This window comes from Lepus europaeus, chromosome 1 (genome assembly GCF_033115175.1).
Source record: "Lepus europaeus isolate LE1 chromosome 1, mLepTim1.pri, whole genome shotgun sequence".
In the NCBI taxonomy this organism is placed as follows: Eukaryota; Metazoa; Chordata; class Mammalia; order Lagomorpha; family Leporidae; genus Lepus; species Lepus europaeus.
The window spans coordinates 177,128,787-177,152,799 of record NC_084827.1 but is presented as its reverse complement, the minus strand read 5'-3'; the positions used below and the strand labels follow the sequence as shown (position 1 = coordinate 177,152,799).

At 53.8% G+C, this 24,013-nt stretch overlaps 1 protein-coding gene across 1 annotated transcript in view; it reads right to left on the bottom strand.

Annotated features, from left to right (window-relative positions):
- Positions 1-9,925: 9,925 nt before the first annotated feature.
- EFHD1 (EF-hand domain family member D1) overlaps positions 9,926-24,013 on the bottom strand; it is a 48,691-nt gene continuing 34,603 nt past the window's right edge. Inside the window, exon 4 of the mRNA XM_062202503.1 lies at positions 9,926-11,079. Within this exon, the coding sequence (XP_062058487.1) occupies positions 10,945-11,079 (135 nt within the window). The 3' untranslated portion in view covers positions 9,926-10,944. The remainder of the gene's footprint in view (positions 11,080-24,013) is intronic.

The following is a 24,013-nucleotide window of genomic DNA, read 5'->3' as shown; positions in this document are numbered from 1 at the left end:
CCCAGCCGTGGGCCATCTGGGGAGTGAGCTGGCCGAAGGCTGGAAGAGCTCTCTCCGGGTTTCTGTCTCTCCCTCTCTCTGTAACTCTGCCTTTCCAATACACAAACTCTTTTTAAAAAAATACTCGAATGTCTCCTACCTTAAACCCCAATTCCGCCTTCACTTTCCTCCCTGCCTCTCCGTTACCTTGCAAAGCCAAACTTACCCCAAGGAGCTGTTTAAATGCAGTTTCTCAGTTCCCAAGGCTGGAATGCAATCCTCACCACTCCCGGGGACTTCCTGCTTAACTACCTACCTCCCCACCCTCGCCCTGGGGACGCTGCAGCCCACAAGGTGCTGCCTGCCCTTTGCAGTTCTCACCTCGGGCTGGTGCTTCCCTGTCTTCAACATGATTGACCACTTCCTGCTCTCTGAAACACTGGCTCCCCTTCGCCTTCATACCCTTGCTGCCCAGGGTGGCCCGGCAACCTCAGCAGGGCCGGGAAGCTTGGTAGAAATGCGGAGGCTTGGGGTCAGCGTGTGGTGCGGTAGGGAAGACACCACAGGAGATGCCCTCATCCACATTGGAGGGACCTGGGTTTAAGTCCCCGCTCTGCTTCCCATGCAGCTTCCTGCTAATGTCCCCCCTGCGAGCAGCAGGTACTTGAGTCCCGGTGGAGTTTTGGGCTCCTAGCTTCCGAGAAGCCCAGTACCAGCTCTTGGGGGCATTTCAGGAGCAAACCAGAAGATGGAAGATCTCTCTGTCTCTCTGCGTTGCTTTGCCTTTGAAGTAATTTTTTTTATTTAAAATAATTTTTTAAAGATTTATTTTTATTTATTTGAAAGGATTACAGAGAGAGGTAGAGACAAAGAGAGAGGTCTGCCACACACAGCAGCCAGGACTGGAGCCAGCACTCCCGCTGTGGGATGCCAGCCAGTGTCTCAAGCAGTGGCTTAGCACTCTGTGTGCCACAACACCAGTCACCGTGAGCATAATTTTTTAAAGAAAAGAGTAGGGGCAGGCACTGTGGTGTAGTGTGTAGAGCCACCACCTGCAGTGCCGGCATCCCATATGGGCGCCGGTTCAAGTCCTGGCAGCTCCATTTCCAATCCAACTCTCTGCTATGGTCTGGGAAAGCAGTAGAAGATGACCCAAGTCCTTGGGCCCCTGTACCCACGTGGGAGACCCAGAAGAAGCTCCTGGCTCCTGGCTTCGGATCAACACAACTCTGGCTGTTGCAGTCATCTGGGGAGTGAACCAGCAGATGGAAGACCTCTCTCTCTCTCTCTCTCTCTCTCTCTCTCTCTCTCTCTGCCTCTCCTTCTCTCTCCGTGTAACTCTGACTTTCAAATAAATAAATAAATCTTAAAAAAAAAAAAAGAGTAATCTTAGCGGGCGCCGTGGCTCAGTAGGCTAATCCTCCGCCTTGCAGCGCCGGCACACCGGGTTCTAGCCCCGGTCGGGGCACCGATCCTGTCCCGGTTGCCCCTCTTCCAGGCCAGCTCTCTGCTGTGGCCAGGGTGTGCAGTGGAGGATGGCCCAAGTGCTTGGGCCCTGCACCCCATGGGAGACCAGGATAAGCACCTGGCTCCTGCCATCGGAACAGCGCAGTGTGCCGGCCGCAGCGCGCCTAGCGCGGCGGCCATTGGAGGGTGAACCAACGGCAAAAAGGAAGACCTTTCTCTCTGTCTCCCTCTACTGTCCACTCTGCCTGTCAGAAATTTAAAAAAAAAAGAGTAATCTTAATACTTAGGTTCAAGAACCTCACTGAGGGCAGGTATTGCTGTGCAGCAGCCTGTGGGTGTTTGGGGAGTGGGCCACCAGACAGAGGACCTCTCTCTCTCTCTCCCTTTTTCTCTGTCACACTGCCTTTCAAATAACTAAATACAAAAATTTTAAAAGTATGTATTTATTTGAAAGGCAAAATGACAGAGATGGAGAGACAGAGAGAGAAGTCTTTCATGCACTGGTTCAAGTGGCCAGAATGTCCAGGGATGGACCAGGCCAAAGCCAGGAGCCAGGAGCTTCATCCAGGTCTCCCATGTGGGTGCAGGGGCCCAAGCACTTGGGCCATCTTCCACTGTTTTCCAGGCCATTAACAGGGAGCTGGATTGGAAGTGGAGCAGCTGGGACTCGAACCAGCACCATGTGGGATGCTGGCATAACAGGCAGAAGCTTTGCCTGCTATGTCACAATGTTGGGGCCCTAAATAAATTGTTGTAAAAAGAAAAAAGCCTCATTAAGTGCTTGACTTGCGTCCTCTCTTGTAACCATGGTGATGGTGACGCGCTGTGGAGCGCTGAGAAAGCCAAACTGACATCTGAGAGCAGTGTTTCCCTTCTCTGAGCCTCACTCGGGGCTTTGGAGCCCAGGCTTGCTGATGGCAGAGCCTATGTCCCTAACCAGCTTGTCACTGTACATTACCCGTATGTTTAATTAAGGTATAATCTACCTGCCATAAGATTCAGCATTTTAGTGTATAGTTGGGCAACTTTTGATAAAAGTATACAAGTAGCTATACCTACCATGGAAATTAGATACAGAATGGTCCTAACACCACAAACCTCCCTCTGTGGCCCTTGGCAGGTACCCTCAGCCCGGCTCCCTGTCCCTGCGGCTCCAGGCTTGTTTTCTGGTGTCGCAGAAGAGAAGGGCCTCACGCGAGGCCCATGGAGCCTGGCGCCTTTCACACAGCGCGCGCGTGAGATCCATCCACCTTGGTGCCTGTCTCAGTGCTGTCTCCTTTCTGGTGCTCAGCACCATTTTGTCCGCTGATTGGTCGTGCGTGCCCTGGGGCGTGTTTGTTGTTTCCAGTTCCAGGAGATGAGAGATCCTTGATAAAGCCCCTGCACTGGTGTTTGTGTGGACGCAGGCTTTTACGTCACTGGGTAGACACCTTCAAATGGGACTGGCGGTCAGTGGTGTCTGTACTTTATCAGAAACTGCCAAAGTGTTTTTCCGAGTGCCACGGCCATATTTTTTACCCTTCAACTACAGGTTTCCAGAGAGCAGGAACCAAATCTAGGAGATGGTGATGGGCAGAGCTGACAACATCATACTTTCCGACCATTCTACATAGCGGCATTATTCGGCTTCTATCCTCAGCCGCTAGCATGACGCAGGCGTACAGCAAATGTCCAATAAACACCAATAAAACCAATAGGTTCAGGGCCGGCGCCGTGGCTCACTTGGCTAATCCTCCGCCTGCCGCACCGGCATCCCATATGGGCGCCGATTCTGGTCCCGGTTGCTCCTCTTCCAGGCCAGCTCTCTGTTGTGGCCCAGGAGTACAGTGGAGGATGGCCCAGGTACTTGGGCCCTGTACCCCATGGGAGACCAGGAGAAGCACCTGGCTCCTGGCTTCGGATCAGCACAGATCCAGCCGGAGTGGCCATTTGGGGAGTGAACCAATGGAAGGAAGACCTTTCTCTCTCTCTCTCTCTCTCTCTCTCTCTCTCTCTCTCTCACTGTCTGTAACTCTACCTGTCAAATAAATTAAAAAAAAAAAAAACAGGCCAAAGGTTCTCCATCTCTACTCCTTAGGAAGGTATTATTTTCCCCTCTTGGTCACTTGCCTCTCCAACAGCTCACGGAATAGTGAGATGATACACAGTGGACAGGCGCGTGCCTTAAGTAGGGGTAAAGAACAACCGTCAGCCTTATGGAATCATTCATGGAAACACAGAAGTGGAGACAAATGACCATTTGGGGATGGGAGGGTAAGGAGTTTAATCTGACTCTAATTTGTAATAATTGCAGGTTCCTCACCTGTGGCAGACGGTGTTATTCTAAAGTAACCTTCCATTTGACCTTCTAGAATCTTCCCCATCTTTCCTAGCAGAAGGGTCAACTGCCCCACCCCTTGGGCCCTTAGAACTCACGGAAGCTGAGAGAAGTGGAATGACCGACTTCCGGCCCAGTGCGGAATCCCGGGAGGAGAGCTGTCACCAGGCTTGCAGAAGCTGAGACTCTCATTTAGTAAGTCCAAATGGCCAGAGGCTGCCTGAGCCCAGCCAATAGGAGAGGCCCTGTGGGTCCTGGCTGCTTCATCAGCCCCGCCTCCCCACCAGGTGAACTCCCAGACAACAGTCAGGGTCAGCAGCCCCACCTCTGAGTGAACCAAGCTCCGGGTGATTCCAGCCTGAGCAGTCCAGACATGGCCAGCATAAAGCTGGAGAGGACCAGAAGCGGGGACAAGCGCTCCCACTGGGCCGAGGCTGAATTCCTGATCCACCCACTACTTAAGATTCATTTACTTGTGTATTTGAAATGGAGAGAGAGAGAGAGAGAGAGAGAGAGAAATCGCCCATCTGTTGGTTCACTTCCCAAACCTGCCAGAGTTTCGGGGAGCTCCCCCCCGTTTCCAGGGCTTTCCTTTTCCGCTGAGCTCAGTTCGGTGCTGATTCTACTTGCCATTGAGACCCTGGTTGTGTGGTTTCCAGCCGCACAGCAGCTCCCAGTGAGTCTCGCCAGGAATCAGTAGGGCATTGAGGAAATGACGGAGTGAGGCCGGCGCCGCGGCTCACTGGGCTAATCCTCCGCCTTGCGGCACCGGCACACCGGGTTCTAGTCCCGGTTGGGGCACCGGATTCTATCCCGGTTGCCCCTCTTCCAGGCCAGCTCTCTGCTGTGGCCCGGGAAGGCAGTGGAGGATGGCCCAAGTCCTTGGGCCCTGCACCCGCATGGGAGACCAGGAGAAGCACCTGGCTCCTGGCTTCGGATCAGCGCGATGAGCTGGCCACAGCGGCCATTGGAGGGTGAACCAACGGCAAAAAGGAAGACCTTTCTCTCTGTCTCTCTCTCACTGTCCACTCTGCCTGTCAAAAAAAAAAAAAAGAAAAAGAAATGACGGAGTGACCTCCAAGAGAAGAACATTGTGGCTGACCCTTCTCTCCCTCTCTCTCTGCCTCTCCTTCTCTCTGTGTGTAACTCTGACTTTCAAATAAAGAATGAAATCTTTCTTATAAAAAGCCGCTCAGTCATAGGTGATGATTTGTTTGCATAACAACAAATAACCAATATATGTACAATTTTTAAATTTTAAACATTATTTATTTAGTCTGTTTGAAAGGCAGAGAGACAAGTAGAGTTCTGTCTGCTGAATCACTCCCCCCAATGCTCATAGTAGTTGAGGCTGGGCCAGGCCAAAGCCAGGAACTCAATCTGAGCTCCCGGTGTGGGTAACAGGGACTCAAGCGCGTGAGCCATCACCCACTGCCTCCCAGGATACCCAATGGCAGAAAGCTGGAGTCAGAAGCAGAGCTGGAACTTGAACCCAGGCACTTCAATATGGGATGTGGGTTTCCCTAGTACCATCTTAACCACGACTCCAAATGTCCACCCTCATTCTTAATTGTTTTAAATTAATTAATTTATTTGAAAGGCAGAGCTACAGAGAAACAGAGGCAGAGAGAGAGAGAGAGGTCTTCCATCTGCTGGTTCACTCCCCAAATGGCCACAATACCTGGAGCCGCACCAATCTGAAGCCAGGAGCCAGGAGCCTCCTCTGGGTCTCCCACATGGGTGCAGGTGCCCAAGGACTTAGACTATCCTCTACTGCTTTCCCAGGCCACAACAGAGAGCTGGATTGGTAGAGCAGCCTGGTCTCGAACTGGCACCCATATGAGATGTCGCGGCCTCACCTGCCACGCCACAGTGCCGGCCCCTCCAGTCTTAATAGTCTGCCAAAGTGCACGTCCAGAGGACAACAGCAGGGAGAGTGGGTGGTGCGGGAGTCAAGCTGTAGGTCGGGACACCTACGTCCCACACCAGAGTGCTTGGGTTCGAGTCCTGGCTCTGTTCCCCAGACGATTCTTGCCAACGTGCACTCTGATGACAGCAGCTGATGGCTCACATGCTTGGGTCCCTGAAAGCTACCTGGGAGACCCAGATGGAGTTCTGGGCTCCTGGCTACTGCGGGCTGCTGCAAAGGGCTAAGCAGGAGAGCAGGCAGAGAGGCAGGGGGCTCTCTGGATGGCGTGAGGAAGGGACCTCGAAAGAACGGAGAAGCTGGGCGAGTGGGACTCGCAAAGCAGCAGCCAGAGCTGGACATTTCTGGGTTCTATGACCCAGTATTCCTTGGACCTTGGAGGAGACAGGGCTGCAGTCACAGAGGGTGGAGGGTGAACAGGGTGCCATGTGTCATGAGCACTAAACATAGGCCAGGCACAGAATGTGCCAGGTGGATCATTTTCTTCCCCACCTTACAGGGCAGGAAACCAAGGCTTGGGGAGGTTGACGTCCTTGCCTAATGTCCAAGTCCGAATCCCGATACATCACACGGCCTCCAGGCCAGAGGGAATGCTGTGGTTCATTTGTTTTCCCTGTGATTCAGTCCGGGGAGAGCCTCTGGGGAATAGACCAGTGAGAAAGATGTCCCCACAGTCTCTGCTAGCCTCACTCTCAGAGCCATCCCAACCCTGACACCTGGGGTAGCGATTGTGCCTCACCTGTCTCTGCTCCAACAGACTTGGCACATCCTGGTAAACCAACACCCAGCGGCTGCCTGTCAGCAGCCAGGCTGAGCCCCTGCCCTTCTGAGTCTGTGGTCCAAAGAGAGAGGCAGAGAAGGAAAGAGACGGCTGTCATCTAACGCTGTCAGGTTCTAATAGAGAAAATCTTGGGGTGAAATGGAAGCCTGGGGTGGGGCCCCTGCCCTAGCCTCCGTGATGAAGATGGTCCCTAGGATACAGTAGCAACCATGAGAAATCTGCCATGGGAGAGGGGAGAGAGCGCCAGGCAGAGGAACCTGCGTGCAAAGCCTGGAGCTGTGGCACCTCCTGACAGCTGCCAGGCATCGCGTACACCTGGGCTGTGCAGTGTGGAAGGAGAGAGGAGGGAGCACTGGCAAGAGGAGGGGAGACACGAGAGCAGGGGCCACGTCCTTAACGGGGACCCCACAGTGGGTGGGAGATGTGATGGACAGGTTGGCACTTTATACGCATTGTCCCAGCTCCGAGGTGGATCACGCAGGGCACAACGAGGGCAGAGAAACCAGTTAGGGGACCCGGGAAAGGACTAGTGATGGTCTGACCATGGCTTTGGCCCTGGACATAGAGGAAGCAACATTTCTCTGCAGGACGCTGTGGCAGAGGGGGCAAAGACAACGCCCCCCAGTCTGGCAAGGTACCTGGCCCAATGTGTGTCCTTTTTTGTCCTAAGCCCTTTCCTGCTACACTGTCACTTGCAATTCAGTTTTAGCTCTCACAGGGTCTCCTTGTCCAGAGGCAAAAACGTGTTTCAAGTCATTACACTGCTGTCCCTCCCTTCACAATTTTATATTCTTAAAGATTTTTTTTTTTTGTTAATTTGAAAGGTAGAGTTACCGAGGAGGGGTGGAGACAGAGACACTTTCCATCCACTGGCTCACCCCCAAATGGCTGCAACATTCAAGGCTGGCCAGACAGAAGCCAGGAGCTGGGAGCTTCATCTGGGTCTCCCACGTGGGTGGCAGGAGCCCAGATTTGGGCTCAGGTGCATTAGCAGGGCGCTGGATCAGAAGTAGAACAGCCAGGACTCGAACCAGCACACATGTAAGATGCAGGTGTTGCAGGTGGCGGCTTAACCCGCTGCACCACAACGCTGGCCCCATTTTATTTCTTAGCAAAGTTTTAGGTTTACAGAAAAACCAACCTGAAACCACACTGTTCTTCCATGTGTCTCTCGAGACCCTCCCAGTCCCCCCAACACTGCCTTGTGCTAGCGTAGTCAATTCATTAAACTGACACACTCACAAGGACACACTATTAACCGAAGTCCATGGTTTATGTTAGCGCCAAAGACAAGAACCTGGAACTCCATCTGGGTCTCCCATGTGGGCGGCAGGGACCCAAGCACTTGAGCCATCATTTTCTGCCTCCCAGGGTGTGCATGAGCAGGGAGCTGGATCAGAAGCAGAGGAAGCAGGACTCGACCCAGACTCTGATACGGGATGTGGATGTATCAGGTGTATCTTACCCTCTGATCCTGATTGACTTCTTGCATTTAGCAATATGCACCTCATCTCCTCCACACCTTCTCCTGACTTGGTAGCTCACTTATTTGTATTGCCGAGTAGTTCTTCTCGCTGCTTAATAATACCCCAGGGAGTGGATGCACCACAATTTGTTTATCCACTCACCTATGAGGGACATGTTTTATTTTTTTTTAAGATTTCATTTATTTACTTGAGACACAGAGTTACAGACAGAGGGAGACATTGAGAGAGAGGTCTTCCATCTACTGGTTCACTCCTCAAATGGCCACAACGGCCAGAGCTGGGCTGATCCGAGGCCAGGAGTCGAGAGCTTCTTCAGATTCTCCCACGTGGTGATGGGTGCAGGGGCCCAAGGACTTGAGCCATCTTCTGCTTTCCCAGGCCATAACAGAGAGCTGGACCAGAAGAGGAGCAGTGGGGGGGGGGGGGGATGTGACACAGCAGGTAAAGTTGCCTCCTGCAGTGCCACCATCCCATATGGGTGCCAGTTCAGGTCCCGGCTGTTCTACTTTGGATCCAGCTCTCTGCTATGGCCTGGGAAAGCAGGTGGCCCAAGTCCTTGGGCCCCTGCACCCACATGGGAGACCTGGAAGAAGCTCCTGGCTCCTGGCTTCAGATCAGTCCAGCTTTGGCCGTTGCGGCCATTTGAAGACAAAACCAGTGGATGGAAGACCTCTGTCTCTCTCTGCCTCTGGCTTTCTGTAACTCTGCCTTTCAAATAAAAATAAATCTTGAAAAAAATTGTTTAAAAAATGCAATAAATTAAAGAGGAAGAGGAGCAGCCAGGACATGAACTGGCATCCACATGGGATGCTGGCACCACAGGTGGAGGCTTAGCCTGCTACGCCATTGGGCTGCCCCAACATGCTTTTTTCTTCAAGATGTGGTTTTTTTTTTTTTTTTTTTTTTGACAGGCAGAGTTAGACAGTGAGAGAGACAGAGAAAAGTCTTCCTTCCGTCGGTTCACCCCCCAAATGGCTGCTACGGCTGGCGCGCTGTGCCAATCCGGAGCCAGGAGCCAGGTGCTTCCTCTTGGTCTCCCATGCAGGTGCAGGGCCCAAGCACTCGGGCCATCCTCCACTGCCTTCCTGGGCCACAGCAGAGAGCCGTACCGGAAGAGGAGCAACCGGGATAGAATCCAGTGCCCCAACCGGGACTAGAACCTGGGGTGCTGGCGCTGCAGGTGGAGGATTACCCTAGTGAGCCGCGGTGCTGGCCATAAGATGTGTTTACTTATTATTTATACAAAAGGCAGACTGACAGAGAGAGACGGGGAGAAAGACAGATCTTCCATCCACTGGTCCACTCCCCAAATGGCCACAATATCCAGAGCTGGGCCAGGCTGAAGCTAGGAACCAGGAATTCCATCTGGCTCTCCCACGTGGGTGGCGGGGGCCCAAATGTTCCCTTACGCGCGTTAGCAGGGAGCTGGATCAGAAGCAGAGCAGCTGGGACTCGAGCTGACACTCTGACCTGGGCTGCCAGTGTCACAAGTGCCGGCTTAACCGTGCACCATGAGGCTGGCCTGAGGGCGGCTCCACTGCTTCTGCATTTTGGCAATCACGAATAAAGCTGTTAGCAACATCCGTGTGCAGCTTTGTGTGTGGATGTGAGTCCTCATCTCCCTGGGGTAAACACGAGGGAGCCCCATCTGTGTGGTGAGACACGGGTCCTTCCACATGTCCCCAGATGTCGCGGACTCTACGCGGGAGGGAGTGGCATTGACCCTTGTCGGGGTTTCAACAGCTCTGGAAGCAACAGAGCTCAAGGCAGGGATTCCACCTGCAGCTGGAAGCATCCTGTGGATGGAGTGGGAGCGGGCAGCGGCTTCGGATGCTAGGTCCCATTCTTAACTGCACGGCAGGGACTGGTGGCAAAGAGCAGCTCAGGGCTGGCCGCGGCCCCCGTGGAAATCACCCCTCTCTCCCCTGCTTGGAAGAAGACCAGAGGCTCCTTGGTGTGATGGCCAAGTTCGTTTGCATAGTTTATTTAAAAAGAAACAGCTAGCTGTAAGGGAGAAAGGCAGGCGTTTGCTTTATTGTGAAGACAGCAGTTACAAAAGAGAAGTAATAAATATGACATTAGGAAATATATTTTGTAAAAATATAGCAAGCCCCTGGCATCTGAGAGCGAGCCCAAGAAATCGCAAGATATAAAAGTCTGTCCCGGGGGAAGGCCCCCTTCACCCGGACACCTGGGAGCGCATGCTGGAAACGGCTCGGCGGCGAGGACGGCGCTCCGGGGCTTAAAAAGCCTGGACCTGTTCCGCGGGATGCCAGGGGACTGGCGTAGAATCTGCATAGAGTCGGCATGGACATTCTTCTACGTATTATTATTACTTCTAGTGATTCTTTCATTCTTACAGTTAAGTAGCGCGGTGTGAGAGTAGGAAAAAGCTGAAACGAGAAGACGGGGACGGGGATGGGGCTGGCAGGAGGCCAAGGGGCCAGGGCAGAGGCACTTGGGAGGACCAGAACTGCCTGTCTTTGTTCGAGGTCACCCTGGCTGCGTGCTGCGCCCCTGCTGGAGAGGGGCTGGGTAGGGCTCCATCCTGGCCTCTCCTCTCCACCCCTCCCCATCACCGCAGGGATGAGGACAGGGCAGTGGGGCGGGACACACAAGGGAGGAAAGAGAGAGAGGCATCACCAGGGAGACGGGCGGCATTTGCTGGAGGACCACGGGAGACAGCAGCAGCTGAGTGGATGCACGTGACAGTGCCGGCCGCCCAGGGAACAGTCAACGATGGGAAGCAAGGAGGCTGCCGCGTCTGGCCCCCAGGAAGGGTGAGGAGTGAGGGCAGGGAGGGGAACGGGACACTTGGCCATCCCAGGGCGCTGGGAAGGAGGAAGGCAGCCCCTTGCCACCCCCAGGACTAGGAGCTGGCATGGGGCGGTGGGGGTGGTGGCTGGTTCGGGGTGGACACGCCCGGCCATGTCTCCCAGGGGAATGTGTGAGGCACAGCTGTGGACGGGGGTCAAGGTCGGCTGGACTAGGTGCTGAACGTGGCCTTCAGCTCCCGGAAGGCCACCTGGCGGAGCCTCCTCTCCTCCTCCTCGCGCTTCCGCTCATCCTGCTCAGCTTTCAGCTCAGCTTCAAACTTACTGGCAGATGACAAGGCCTGGGCCTGCAGGGAAGAGAGGACGGGCAGGGAGAGCAACGTGAACGCTCGGCCAGCTCAGCCTGGCCCCGCCCGGCCGACACTCCTTCCCTGGGGTCTGGCGGCACCGGCATGGGTTCCACCTGTCTCCAACGGTACGGCCAGGTCTTCCGGCTCGGTTCTCCTCTCTGGACTGCTTAGCATCTTCGCATACCCACTTCCTCCCCCCACCCAAGATGTGTGATTAATCAGCCATGTTTCTCTTTTCTTTCTTTCTTTTTTTTAGATTTATTTGAGAAGCAGAGTTACACACAGAGAGAGGAGAGACAGAGGGAGGGCTTCTATCTGCTAGCCTACTCCCCAAAGGGCTACAATGACCAGGGCTGGGCCAGGCCGAAGCCAGGAGCTTCATCTGAGTCTCCCACATCGGTGCAGGGGCCCAAGCACTTGGGCCATCTTCCACTGCTTTCCCAGGCACATTAGCAAGGAGCTGGATCGGAAGTGGAGCAGCCGGGTCTCGAACCAGTGCCCATGTGGGATGCCAGCACTGCAGGGTGTGGCTCTAACCTGCTGAACCACAGCACCGGCCCCCTCTACCCACATTTCCATCCTTTCAATGTCACCTTAGTATATTTAGGTCTTGAGGAAAAGACAAACAAAATGACCGCCTGCCGGGACTTTTTCTTTTTTCAAAGATTGATTTATTTATTTGAAGGGCAGAGTTTACAGAGAAAGGGAGAATCTGCCTCTGCCTCTCTTTCTCTGTCTGTAAGTCTGACTTTCAAATAAATAAATACAAATTTTAAAAAAGAGTTATTTATTTGAAAGGCAGGGTCACAGAGAGAGAGGGAGACACACACACACACACACAGTGAAGGTTTTCCAGGTCCCCCACGTGGGTGGCAGGGGCCCAAGCACTTGGGCCATCTTTCAGTGTTTCCTAGGCCATTAGCAGAGAGCTGGATTGGAAGTGGAGCAGCCAAGCCTCGAACTGGCACCCATATAGGATGCTGGCATCTCAAGTAGTGCCTTTACCTGCTATGCTACGATGTTGGCCCCAAGGTTCTTTTTTCTTTTTTTTAAATTAAAATTTATTAATTTGAAAGTCAGTCACACAGAGAGAGGAGAGGCAGAGAGAGAGAGAGGTCCTCCATCTGATGGTTCACTCCCCAATTGGCTGCAACAGCCAGAGCTGCACTGATCCAAAGCCAGGAGCCAGGAGCTTCTTCCAGTTCTCCCATGTGGGTGCAGGGGCCCAAGCACTTAGCCCTTCCTCCACTGCTTTCCCAGGCCATAGCAGAGAGCTGGATTGGAAGAGGAGCAGCCAGGCCTCGAACTGGTGTCCATATGGGATGCCGGTGCTTCTGGCCAGGGTGTTAACTCAGTGTGCCACAGCACCGGCCTCCCAAGGTTATTTTCATAAAAAGTATTAAATTATTGGTGCCACTGCTGTGGTGCAATGGGTTAATGCCCTGGCTTGAAGTGCCGGCGTCCCATATGGGTGCCGGTTCTAGTCCCGGCTGCTCCTCTTCCATTTCAGTTCTCTGCTATGGCTTGGGAAAGCATAAGAAGATGGCCCAAGTCCTTAGACCCTTGCACTCATGTGGGAGGCCTGGAAGAAGCTCCTGGCTCCTGGCTTCGGATCGGCACAGCTCCGGCCATTGCAGCCAATTGGGGAGTGAATGAGCGGATGGAAGACCTCTGTCTTTGCCCCTCCCTCCCTCTCTATGTAACTCTGACTTTCAAACAAATTTTAAAAATCTTTTAAAAAAACTAAGTTATACAAGTTTCATGCATTTCATAAATGCAGATTTAGGGCTGACTTATTCTTATACCCACACTGCATCATTAACATTACTGCTCTGTAGAACGATCTGATACTTCGGATGACACTAAATATCCTTTTTTGAAAAAGATTTATTTATTCACTTGAAAGGCAGAGTGAGAGAGAGAAGAGAACCTTCCATCTGCTGGTTCACTCCCCAAATGTCTGGGTCAGGCTGAAGCCAGGAGCCCGGAACTGCATCTGGATCTCCCGTATGGGTGGCAGGGTCTGGGAACTCCAGCCATGGTCCGCTGCTTCCTAGGACGTGCGTTAACGGGAAGGGGATGGGAGGTGGAGTAGCCTGGACTCAAGCCAGGCACTCTGATAGGGGAGGCAGGAGTCCTCGGTGGCAACTTAACAACTGCTCCAAACGCCAGCCCACATCCTGGGTTTTGGTATCCAAGGGGGTCCTGGAACCAAGCCCCCCGAGGACACCAAAGGGCGAACAGTCCCTTGAAGTCTCCAGGAGCTGTGCATCTGTCTAACACACAGCCACCTTGCCCCCTACTCTCACATGGATGATGTTGCATCCGTGCCTCCAGGCTGAGAAGATACACTTTCTAAAGACGATGATGGTGTCTGCACCCGTGGGGTGTCAGGGTTTCCAGTTTGGGCTGGGCCTTCCACAGAGCTCAGCGGTCCTGCCCCACCCCCCGCACACCTCCTCGGGCCCGCTCTCTCAGGGCTGTGGCCAGAGGCAGAGGAAGCTGGTCCTTCCACACCAGGTTCCTCCTGCAGGCTTTACCCTCTCCCCGTTCCCCTGGGCTCAGGGTGCACAGAGAAGCGAGGCCCTGGGAAGCTCACTTCCATCTCCAGGCCCAGGAGCCTGCGGCAGCTGGCTAGAACTGCTCAGAAGCCAGCTGCTCCGTTCTCAGGAAGTCCGGGAGCTGGTTGGTGAGATCAAGCCCAGACTCTGTGTGTAGCCATCAACAATGAAATTACACAAAACTGGGGCCGGCGCTGTGACTCAGTGGGTTAACGCCCTGGCATGAAGCGCCAGCATCCCATATGGCCGCCGGTTCTAGTGCTGGCTGCTCCTCTTTCGATCCAGCTCTCTGCTATGGCCTGGGAAAGCAGTAGAAGACGGCCCATGTCCTTGAGCCCCTGCACCTGTGAGGGAGACCTGGAGGAAGCTCCTGGCTCCTGGCTTCTGATTGGCGCAGCTTGGGCTGTTGAGGCCATCTGGGGAGTGAACCACTGGATGGGAGACCACTATCTCTCTCTCTGCCTCTCCTCTCTCTGTAACTCTTTCAAATAAATAAATAAATCTTAAAAAAAAAAAAAAAAAAGAAGAAGAAATTACACAAAACTGTCACGCGGTACTTCTATGATCAGCAAAGTCCTAGGTACTAAAGAGACATCACCTCCTGATTAGTTTACATTTTACTGCTCTGTGCTCCAGGGGTTATCTACGTCTACCTGGGAATCCTGGAAGGCGATGTGTTACTACGAATCTCCTCCCTACTCCACACTCACCCACCCCCACCAGGAGCATGTCAGCAGCCTGGGATGGGCGCATTTGCATCACAGAAGCCAGCAGATGCTACAAATTCAGGCTCCATTTGTTGCTCATTCACTGTCCAGAAAGTGTTTCCTTAAGAAAGTGGCAGGAAAAATGTCAAAAACGCAGATGACACGTAAAAGTGTGTGGTCCGTGGCCTCGAGGTGAATTGTGCCAAAGGGTGGAGAGAAAATTCTTCCAATACTCAACAACACTGGGGAATAATGCTCCAGTGGCCTCTCACTTTTGTCTTAGAAATGAATTCAGACGATGCTGTCAGCCAAGATGCACCAGTACTGGGCCGGCCACAGCTCTGCAAGTCCTGCTTAAACCAGGCAGGGCATCCTCTGAGGGCAATGGGGCGTCTGGGGTCTACCCTAAAAGCAGCGTCCATCTCACTGGTCATACATTCTGTGCGGCACATCCCTTATAAAATGTGTGATAAACCCACGCACCTATACTCGCAGTCATGCATGCTTTGTTCCAAGCGCCAGGGGCTAAAACGCTGCCAATAAATCATTGTCTAAGCTTCAAACTCCTCTCTGCAAAGTGGACCGACACCTACCTCCCGGGTGCGAGCAAGCATTAGACAAAACCACCCCACGGAGGGGCTGGCCGGTGAGCGACACTCAGATGTGATCACCCCCGACCCCCACCATTCTGGGCCATCACGTTGGGGCCTCGCAATCGCTTCCCTGGGGTCTGCTTTTCCACAATCCACCTTGCCTCTGGACTCTGACCTCCACGGCCTTGTCCCACCAATGATACTACAGCCTTCCTTCACCTCCACGTTTTCTTCCCACCCCGGAACAATTCTCTGTGACCTGGAACCAGGCTGACAGATGAACTAGAAGGGTATCCCTCACCCACTCTGTCTAGGGCTTCTGGAGACAGGAGGTGCCACTCCTCCCCAGTGCACGGTCACTGCTCGTCCTACCACTGTCTGGCCTCCCTGCTGAACTGGCTCCCTCGAAAATATCTGTGGGGGGTGGGCATCTGGCCAAGCTGAGGAAGCACCCACATTCCACATGGGCATGACGTGGGCATGCCGGACTTCCATGCCCGGCCCCACTCCCGGCCCCACTCCCGGCCCCACTCCTGACTCCGGCTTCCTGCTGATGCGTATTTGGATTGAGTTCCTGCTCTGGGCTTCAAACCTTCTCCTTGTACCCATCGCTTTCTCTGTCTCAAAAACAAAAACCCAAAACCCAAACAAAATTCTATGGATGCACCTGGTGGGCCTCTGACTTCTGTTCTGGCTTCATCATCATTTTACATTTTCTTTAATTCAGAGACAGAGCAAGCCCTCCCGTCTGTAGGCTCACTCCCCAGAGGCCTGCAGCAGCTGGGGCTGAGCTGGCACTGAAGCCAGGAGAGCCAGGAACTCGTTGGGCCGTCACCTGCTGCATCCCTGGGTGCACCGTAGCAGGAAACGGGAGTCAGGAGCCAGAGCCGGGACTTGAATACCAGGCACTCACTGGACTGCAGGCGTCTTAACCACCAGGCCAAACGCCCTCTCCCTGGCCTTATCTCTCTCTCTCTTTTTTTTTTTTTTCTTTTAAGATTTATTTTATGTATTTGAAAGACAGAATTACAGAGAGAGGTAGGGATAGAAAGAGAAAGGTCTTCCGTTCACTGGTTCACTCCCCAAATGGCCGCAATGGCCAGAGCTGGGCCAACCCACAGCCAGGAACCAGGAACTTCTTCTGGGTCTCCCACGTGGGTATAGGGGCTCAAAAGACTTGGGCCATCCTCTGCTGCTTTTCCAGGCATAGTAGCAGGAAACTGGATCGGAAGTGGAACAGCCAGGACTCAAACCAGCGCCCCTAAAGGATGCTGGCACTGGAGGCCAGGGCTTTAACCCTCTGTGCCACAGCACTAGCCCCTGACCTCATCTTAAAAATGCTCCTGCTCTCCAAAATAGCATCTTCTCCAGGGTTTCCTTGCAGCACTTAAGGCCCTGACAGCAGCCACAATCCAATCACCACCGAGTCCGTGAGTTCCAGCTTGTACCCCAATACCTCCTCGGTCAGTTATCGGGTGTCTGTTTCCTCCTTTCATTTTTCCTATGAGAAACATACTCTGTGGTGCAGTACATTAAGCTGCTGCTTATAAAGCCAATACCCCATGCTGGGGCACCCAGCTACTCTACTTCCCATTCAGCTTCCTGTTAATGCACCTGGGAAGGCAGCAGAGGATGGACCAAGTGCTTGGGCCCCTGCCACCCTCGTGGGAGAGCAGGATGGAGTTCCTGACTCTTGGCTTCAACCTGGCCTAGACGTGGCTGGTGAGGCCATTTGGGGAGTAAACCCATAGATGAAAGATTCTCTCATTCTCTCTGCCTTTCAAATAAATAAATCTTTTATTTTTATTTTTGATTTTTATTTATTTATTTTTTGACAGGCAGAGTTAGACAGTGAGAGAAAGAGAGACAGAGAGAAAGGTCTTCCTTAGTTGGTTCACCCCCCAAATGGCTGCTACAGCCAGCGCTGCACCGATCCAAAGCCAGAAGCCAGGAGCTTCTTCCTGGTCTCCCATGTGGGTGCAGGGCCCAAGCACTTGGGCCATCCTCCACTGCCTTCCCCGGGCCACAGCAGAGAGCTGGACTAGGAAGAGGAGCAATCAGGACAGAATCCAGCGCCCTAATGGGGACTAAAACCCGGAGTACTGGCACCGCAGGCAAAGGATTAGCCTAGTGAGCCAAGGAGTCGGCCAATGAATCTTTAAAAAGAAAAAAAAAAAAAAAAAAAAAAAAAACCTGGGGGCTGGTGCTGTGGCACAACGGGTTAGGCTGCTGCCTGTGACACCAGCATCCCATGTCAGCCCTGAATTGAGTCCCAGCTGCTCTGTTTTCAATCCAGCTCCCTGCTAATGCACCTGGGAAAGCAGCAGAAGATGGCCCAAGTGTTTGGGCCTCTGCTACCTATACAGAAGACCCAGGTGGAGTTCCTGGCTCCAGGCTTTGGCCCAGCCCAGCCTCAGCCATTGCAGCCATTTGGGAAGTGATGAAAGATCTCTCCTTCTCCTCTGTAACTCTGCCTTTCGAATAAATAAATAAATCTTTAAAAAAAAAAATACTTGGCACATCATCTGAGGGTCCAGGAGAGACTGACCCCACCCTTGCCTCCAGGAGAACACAGGCAGGGGAGGGACCGATTCCAGCCCTGGCCAGCGGTATGGAAGACACAGCACTGTGTGACTGTGGCTATCTGCTGCCTCCGTCTTCCCCAGCAGCCCGCTGACAGCTGGGGACGAAGATCCCCAGAAACACAGTCGGTAGCAGGAAGAGAGCTGCCCACGGGGCTCGGTGACCCGGATCTGTCCCGCAGGACGCCACCGGATGCTGCTGGGAAGGGACACCGTGCCCACCCAATGAAGGGGTGTGCCCTGCTTGTGCCTGGGGTCACTCAGACTTTTTTTTTTTTAAAGATTTATTTATTTATTTGAAAGTCAGAGTTACACAGAGAGAGGAGAGGCAGAGAGAGAGAGAGAGGGAGAAAAAGGTCTTCCATCCACTGGTTCACTCCCCAATTGGCCGCAATGGCCGGAGCTGTACCGATCAGAAGCCAGGAGCCAGGAGCCTCCTCCAGGTCTCCCACATGGGTGCAGGGGCCCAAGCATTTGGGTCACCTTCCACTGCTTTCCCAGGCCATAGCAGAGAGCTGGATCAGAAGAGGAGCAGTGGGGTCCTGAACAGGCGCCCATATGGGATGCAGGTGCTTCAGGCCAGGGTGTTAATCCACTGCGCCACAGCACCAGCCCCCAGTCACTCAGACCTGACATCAAAACCCCCTTTTCTAATTTTATTCTCCCCAAACCACTGCCATTCTGGAGGCAGGGAGGAGATCCTGCCCCGATTGAAAACGTCATCAATTTCTCTCCTCACAGCTACACAGGCCTCAGTACAGTAGGCGCCCGACAGTACACCCCCCACACCCCCTCCGCCCCACTGTCACACCCCTCACTCCAGACACCTGTGGGAGCCTCCCCTGTCCACTCCCACAGTGCCTACCCCTGATCACGTGAAGGCCCTGCTCGCACACACATGCACGCACACACACACATACACACGCACATACATGCACTCGCACACATGAACACACACATACACACGCACACACCCTGCACCTGCAGCTGTGCCGGCAGAGCCTGGCGGGGCATTGGCACCACCTGCCCAGCTGCAGCCATTCCACCATCCTACGCCTGACCCGGGAGAAATCCCGGGCGGATCCCGGTGGAGATGGTGCTGGTGCTCAAGGGGCCGGGGAAAGCCTGCCCAGAGAAGGGCTCCCCGCAGCCCAGCGGAGGCTGGAGCTTTGTGTCTGAGTGTGCCAGCGTCCAGGCGCCACCTGACCTCAGGGGCTCGGCCACGCGCGTCGGCTCGTTCCCTGCGCTCCACACTTTGATCTGGCGTCCACTCCCGGCCCTGGCCCCCTGTTCTCACCACATCAGGACACCTCCACCGCTTCCCAACACCCCACCCTCCCGCACCACCACCGCGGGCCCTCCCTCCCGCTGCTCCCACGCCGGGAACGCCCTCCCTTCCCGGATTACAAGCTGAGTCCCATTCATGTTGGCCCAGCCGTCACCAGCGCCAGCTCAGTGGCCTCTCCCACAGGGAGGCGGTGGTGCCGGCCGGCGTCACTCGCGAGGACGGCCGCTGAGGGCCACCAGACGCCCGGCGCTGTAATTACGACGGTGACACACCGCCTCTGCCTTTGAGTGTGGCTGGGGAGGCAGACGTAAGAACATGACGAGGTGGAAAAAAAAATTTATTGCTCTTCCTTTCATCTTTTCTCCTGGCTACATAAGGAACGCACGCTCGGTCTGAAACATCACAGAAATATAAAATACACGCCTCGGCCGGAACGATTACTAATACCTCTGCACATAGTTATCCAGGCTGTGCTAAATATTTAACAAGACCACATTTCAAGTGTATTGTTTTAATTCTTTTTTTTTTTTTTCCCCAATTGACAGGCAGTAGAGACAGAGGCAGAGACGGATTAAAAAGAAAGAACTCCTATTAGCTGGGTCACTTTCCAAATGCCTGAAATGGCCTGGACTGGGCCGGGTGGAAGCTAGGAACCAGGAACACAACCCAAGTCTCCCAGGGTCTGCGTTAGCAGGAAGCTGCAGTCAGGAGCTGGAGCCAGGCACGGAACCCAGGCGCTCTGATGAGAGACGCAGGCCGTAACTGGGCCGAGCACCCATCCCTGTTCTGTTATTCTGGCCTTCTGTGCACGCCGCACACTGCTGCCCTCACGCTTTGAAGGCTGAGCACTCTGCGCGTGTGTGAAGAGACCATGATGAACTCAATTCCACAATGGAAGCTTTGGTTGTCTCCAGTTTTTTTCCTATTGCTAAAGTGCTGCATGAAATAGCACCGTGGCGTAGCAGGTGAAGCCTCCCCTGTGGTGCCAGCACCCCACACATGGGTGCCTGTTTCAGTCCTGGCTGCTCCGCTTCTGACCCAGCTCTCTGCTGTGGCCTGGGAAAGCAGTGGAACATGGCCCAGGTGCTTGGGCCCCTGCACCCATGTGAGAGACCTGGAAGAGGCTCCTGGCTCCTGGCTTCAGATAGGCCCAGTTCCAACCATTGCAGCCATTTGGGGAATGAACCAACATTGGAAGACCTCTCTCTCTCTCTGCCTCTGCTTCTGCCTTTCTTAGCTCTGCCTTTCAAATAAATAAATAAATCTTTTAAAAAAATTAAATAAACCTAAAAAAAAAAAAAAACTCTTCCCCTACTATGATTTCTTCTCCTCTCTGGGATCTTTCCCCCAACTAACACCCATCAGTGGGAGGGAAATCAGGTGAGGCACCATAATTAATAAAAAAAAGAAAGAAAATGCCTGTGTGGACATTTCCAAGGGGACATTAAAAAGTTAGCAGGGGATGGCCTGGGAAAGCAGTAGAAGACGGCCCAAGTCCTTGGGCCCCTGCACCCAGGTGGGAGACCTGGAAGAAGCTCCTGGCTCCTGGCATCAGATCGGCGCAGTTCCGGCCGTCGCAGCCATCTGGGGAGTGAACCATCAGACGGAGGACCTCTCTCTCTCTGCCTCTCCTCTCTGTGTTAACTTTGACTTTCAAATAAATAAATCTTCAAAAAAAAAAAAAAGTTAGCAGGGGGTGGGCATTTGGCGCAACCCACATCGGAGCACCCAGTCTGAGCCCGGCTTCCTCTGCTTCTAATCCAGCCCTGGGAGGCAGCAGGCAATGGCTCCAGCACTCGGACCCCTGCCACCCCTGTGGGAGACCCAGACTGAGTTCTGGGCTCCTGGATTTGGGCTGGCCACTCCTGGCTGGTGTAGGCATTTGGGGAGTGAAGCAGCAAATGAAAGATCTTTTTTTTCTCTGTTTCTTTCTCTCTTTTCTTTCAGATAAGTGAAAAACTAAAAATAAAAAAAAGAAAAGAGGCTGGCCAGCAAACTAGGCTGCCACTTGCCATGTTGACATCCCATACTGGAATACGGGGTTGAGTTCGAGCTGCTCCGTTTCCAGCCCAGCTCCCTGCTAATGTGCCTGAGAAGGCAGTGGATGATGGCCCAGGCACCTGAGCCCCGCCACCCAGGAGGGAGACCCAGATGGAGTTCCTGGCTTCTGTCTGCTTCAGCTAGGGCTGTCGCGTCCATCTGGGGGGAAAAATCAGTGGAGGTTAAGAGCTCTCTCTCCCTCTTTTTCTCTTTGTCTGTCATGCTCCCCTTCACATAAATAAATCTTTTTTAAAAAAAGTATGAAGAAAAATGGAATAAAAATGTTTACTTTGGTGCAAAAAATTTTGAAATCCATGTGTAGTTTTTTCATTATATACATTTTCCATGAAATTTTTGGAAGATCTCTTGTATATATGGTTTCAAAATTTTTTGCACCAAAATAAACACACTTTAAAAATTATTATGGCCGGCGCCGCGGCTCAATAGGCTAATCCTCCACCTTGCGGCGCCGGCACACCGGGTTCTAGTCCCAGTCAGGGCACCGATCCTGTCCCGGTTGCCCCTCTTCCAGGCCAGCTCTCTGCGATGGCCCGGGAAGGCAGTGGAGGATGGCCCAAGTGCTTGGGCCCTGCACCCCATGGGAGACCAGGAGAAGCACCTGGCTCCTGCCATCGGATCAGCGCAGTGTGCCGGCCGCAGCGCGCCTACCGCGGCGGCCATTGGAGGGTGAACCAACAGCAAAGGAAGACCTTTCTCTCTGTCTCTCTCTCTCTCACTGTCCACTCTGCCTGTCAAAAAATAAAAAAAAAAAATTATTATTGTAGGGGTCAGCACTGTGGCATAGTGGGCTAAGACTCCGCCTGCAGCGTTGGAATCCCATATGGGCGCCAGTTTGTGTTCCGGTTGCTCCTCTCCCGATCCAGTTCTCTGCTGTGGCCTGAGAAAGCAGTGGAAGATGGCCCAAATGTTTGGGCCCCTGCACGCCCATGGGAGACCCAGAAGAAGCTCCTGGCTCCTGACTTTGGATCGGCTCAGCTCCAGCCGATGAGGCCCTCTGGGGAGTGAACCAGTGGATGAATGACTTCTTTCTCTGTCTGCCTCTCTCTGTAACTCTACCTCTCAAATAAATAAACTAAATCTTTAAAAAAAATTATTATAGCTATACCTATGTGTGGGGTGCAGGGGGATAATTCGATATTCAACAGATGATGATAAAATCAGGTTAGTTAGCATCTCCATCTTCTTAAATGGTATACTTAAGTTAATTCCATTTTTCCATGAACTTTTTTTTTTTTTTTTTTTGAGAGGCAGCAAGATGGGAAGAGATAGAGACAGAGACAGACATCCCATCTGCTGGTTCACTCCCACCAATGCCTGCAACAGCTGAGGCTGGGCCAGGACAAAGCTGAGAGACAGGAACGCCACCCGGGTCCCCCCCATGGGTGGCAGGGACCCAGTCACTGGAGCCATCACTGCCGCCTCCCAGGATGGCTGTTAGCAGGAGGCTGGAACAGGGAGCAGAACCAGGACTCGAACCCAGGGACCACCCTGTGAGACCGAGGTGCCTCTACCAGGGGCTTAACCAGCAGGCGAAACACCTGTCCCCTCCGCACACTTTCTGAAGCAGCCTGCACGAGCGCCTCTGAAAGATGAAACTCCAGGGGCAGAACCTCAGAGACGAAAGGCACAAAACGCTAAGCCAGACCCGAAGCGCTCTACAAGCAAGCTGCTCAGTTAACCCTCTTACCGGAGTGCCCAGGGCTGCTTAAGAACTCAGGACCCCACTTCCACGGGGCGGAGGGCGCGCGGAGGGAGGCCAGGCAAAGCCGCACGGAGGGGGCGACTCTCTCAGGTGGGTCTCAAAGGGCAGAGCTGCCCAGGCAGGGGCACCCGGGTGGGCAGCCAGGCAAGGGGACAGCAGGTACTGAGGGCAGCATCTGAAGACGGTGGCTGACTGTGCAGCCAGGAGCAGAGCCAGGTTACAACAGATCTTGGGTGACCAGGTAAGACTCACGCATACCTGCCCTGCTACAGTTAGCGCGCCACACGGCAAACAGTCCTGCTAACCACCTGCTAACAGTCTCAACCCGCGGACCTTTGCAAGGCAGCCAAGGGGTCGGCAATGTGACCCCATCCACGAGAGGGGAGGAGCCGTCCCAGTGCAATGAGCCCCTCTTGTCTTCTCTCCTCCCTCCCCGACAATGCAGGGTTTGCTTTCCTCCCTGGACTGTGCGCGCCTGGGGCAAGGCAGAGGCTTCGCATCTCAGATGCATCCACGTAACATCAGGATGGGAAGGCCACAGCACCTTCAGGACTGGGCACTGTGCCAGCGCTCAGGGTGCCACGGGGTCAGCCTGCCCCGATCCTGGCAGATGACAGCACTAAGAAGTTAGGCTTGGGGCTGGTGTGTGGTACCTGTGAAGCCCACATCCCACATGAGCACTGGTTCTTGTCCCAGCCACTCCACCTCCAATCCGTCTTCCTGCCAACGTGCTTGGAGAAGCAGCAGCAGATGGCCCACGTGCTTGGGCCTCTGCCACCCACGTGGAGGCCAGGATGGAGTTCCAGGCTCCTGGCTTTGGTCCAGCCCAGCCCTGGCTGTTGGAACCATTTGGGGAATGAACCAGCAGACAGAAGATATTCTCTCTCTCTCTCTGCTCTCACCACCACCATCACTCTGCCTTTCAAATAAATAAATAAACCTTAAAGAATGAAGAAGAGAGGCTGAGGAATGGTAGGGAGGCTACGGGACCTGCTCACATGCAGCATCACAGGGAAGTGAAATGAGTCAGGCTCGGGGGTCTGAGCAGGCTGGGATCTGCCACCAAGTTCACTTTGTCTCTGGGCGAGCTCCTGAAATAAGCTAAAACCCCGCTGGAGGCCGCTCCTGCTTGGAGCAGCCAGGAGTCCCAACAGCTCACGCCACCCACCAGGTGCTTGCTACACACTTCAGACATGGAAACCCACAGAATCTGCAACGCGATCCTATCATCACACCCACTGTGCAGATGGAGAAACTGAGGCAGGGCAGGGAAGGAGGCAGGCTCTGAAGTCAGGCTGCCCGGCGGCAGCTCTGGTTCCCTTACCCAGCGCACCCCTGCTCCGGTTGGTGGGGGCACACGGGGCACCTGCAGGTGAGCTCTGAAGAGGCCGGATGACAGCGCCCGGCTGTGGGTAGCTTCCTCGGTGTCCCAGGGGA